The sequence below is a fragment of the Elephantulus edwardii genome, unplaced genomic scaffold (assembly GCF_000299155.1).
Source record: "Elephantulus edwardii isolate Elephantulus edwardi_28Jun2011 unplaced genomic scaffold, EleEdw1.0 scaffold00133, whole genome shotgun sequence".
Lineage (NCBI taxonomy): Eukaryota > Metazoa > Chordata > Mammalia > Macroscelidea > Macroscelididae > Elephantulus > Elephantulus edwardii.
This window is the reverse complement of record NW_006399883.1, coordinates 5594512-5596971: the sequence shown is the minus strand read 5'-3', so window position 1 is coordinate 5596971 and position 2460 is coordinate 5594512. Positions and strand designations below refer to the sequence as shown.

The 2460-nt window shown below is 34.3% G+C and overlaps 1 protein-coding gene across 3 annotated transcripts in view; it reads left to right on the top strand.

The window, feature by feature from the left end:
* Positions 1-2460, top strand: part of DIP2A (DIP2 disco-interacting protein 2 homolog A (Drosophila)) — a 150183-nt gene that overhangs the window by 81997 nt on the left and 65726 nt on the right. For 2 of the 3 annotated variants that reach the window (XM_006893921.1, XM_006893920.1), the window contains exon 6: positions 1273-1401. The exons of the other annotated variant lie outside the window; for it this stretch is intronic. In XM_006893921.1, the coding sequence (XP_006893983.1) occupies positions 1273-1401 (129 nt within the window). The remainder of the gene's footprint in view (positions 1-1272; positions 1402-2460) is intronic. 3 annotated transcript variants of the gene reach the window in all.

The following is a 2460-nucleotide window of genomic DNA, read 5'->3' as shown; positions in this document are numbered from 1 at the left end:
TCTGCAACTGCATCCTGGCCCATCCTCACCCTTCTGCCCCCAACCCTCACCTCCTTGTACCCCCAATATGTTTTTCCCAATAAAAAAAAATATTAAAATAAAAAAAAATTTGTTGTCAACAAATGAACATGTATCCTTCTTCTACATAAGCTTTTTAAAATAATTTACTCTTTTTACTAAGTTTGGGAAGGTGAGGATGCTTATTTATTTATTTTTATTGTGAATACCTTCTAGTAGATTTATTTTAAAATAATTACTTGATCAACATTAAGATTTTCAAGGGCTGCCTGATTAAAACTATAAATTTTCCCAAAAGAGAAATTCTTCTGTGTAGAAAACGAGTTTGTGTTTTATTGCCATTTAATTTCAACTTCCTACATATTTAAAAAAAATTGTTACTTTGCATTTAAAATATTTTAAATATATCTTTCCAGAATTTAAAAATCGTATTGATATACCATATGTGAGGTTTAGCATAGCCATTCATGAAAAGGTCAGGTAGATTATAGGATCTCTACCTCTCATGGACTCATAACTAGCTCTCACAAATGACTACGTGTGTGTTATTTGTATCAATAGTAGAATACAGATTTTGATAGTCATACAGACCGCTTTTTCTGATGATAGACTCAAGTTGACAATTTCTATAGCAGTTTAGTCAGACTGGCATTATGAGTAGATAAAGTTCCTTTACTATGAAAATTAAATGCAAAAATGTGTATGCAGATGATGTTTTTAAATGTGACATTCAAAATTCCACTTTATGGACTTTTTGTCTATTAATCCTGCAGATGTTTTTAATATGGTAATAGAGGCAATCCTTATTTTTGTAATTCTAGCCTTTGAGCACTAGGTGGTGTCTTCATAACATTGTACATACTTTTTTCTTGGGAGATGGGAGTGGATTATAGAAGTCTCACAGTTTTTATTACTGTAATCTAACGACAACAGAAATGCACATTAGCAATTGATTTCCAAATAAAAGCTCTCTAAGTGGTAGGGCCTGTGTGTTCACTGTGCTCCTCCTACCTATGCTCTGTTCTCAGTGGTCTAGAGCAGTCTTAAGTGCACACATTTCAATATAATGTGCCTGAGAGTTCATGGGTTCCTGGTTTGCTTTTCAGTCAGAAAAACAAATTAATCAGAGTACAGCTCTCCCTGCTAAGAGCACGGCTCAGTGAATCTTTAGTTTAGTGGGGAGGTTGAAATAAAGATGAAACACTTTTTAAAATTAATGACCCCTTTTAATTTTGGGTGTGTTTTTAAAAACAGACCTGCACTCTGCTCCTCCTGATGTCACCACAGGCCTCGGAGAGCATCCACACTGTGAGCGTCCACAGGTGGCTTCTGTGAGAGGTGTTCCTCGGGGATGCAGCAGGAGCATCCTGGAGACAGCAGATGGTAAGCTCACCTGCTCTGCCCCGTTTGAAATGTTCCCTTCAACTGTTGAATCCACCATTAGTGTTGAACTCACTTCTACATTTAGATTAGATTAAAAAGAAATTGTGATCCATAATTCAGTAGGAAAAAGAGAAATTAGGGGAAGTTTATTTGGGTACAGTGTGGCTGAACAGAGCAAGTGCTAATGTGTGAATGCATACCTGCACCTAAGATCGATCAATCCCTGCCTGTAGTTCAACTCTTATCTTCAGCAGCCTGAAAAATAAAAAATAGTACTGTAGTTCCTGTTATGCAGCTTTGGAGATGTCAGTATGATTTGCATAATGTCCTTCATTGATGCCATTTCCTTTTGAAACATTTTCTGGCTTTTTTTCCTTTTTTTTTCTTCCAGGACATGGAAAACTTTCTTTCCTGTACACAGAAAAATGCCAGGAATCTCAAATAAAAAACCTAAAAGTGTATTTTGATACCCCTGAGCATTATGTCCAATTTTGCTTATTTATAAATATTTTTCAGATGAAAAAGAAAAGATACTCTTCATATGTGAAAATAAATTAAAAGCTTAATGAAGGTATAATTGACACATATAGTAAAACACACTATTTAAAGTGTAGTTTTGTAAGTTTTGAAACATGAGTACTTCAAAAGCAAACAGTACGTTTAAGACAATGAACATACCTATCACTCTACAAAAGTTTTCTCCTGCCTCTTTGTAATCTTTTTCTGTCCTTTCTTACTTTGCCTTTTAAAAACTTTTATATAAATGGCATCATTGTGTTTGTTATTGCCTGATTTCTGCCATTGTGCATAATTATGTTGAAATCATTCATGTTTCTGCACATTCCAATAGTCTTTTACTTGTATGTATGTATGTATGTATGTATGTATGTATGTATGTATATATGTATGTATTTATTTATTGATTGATTGATTGTCTATTATTTTTTATTGATGACAGAGGTTCTTATCACTGGGCCAATTGGTGATTGATTGATAATAGATAGAGAAGAGGTTGTTAACAGGTATAGCTTGCTCAGCTCCACAATCAACACTCTTGGT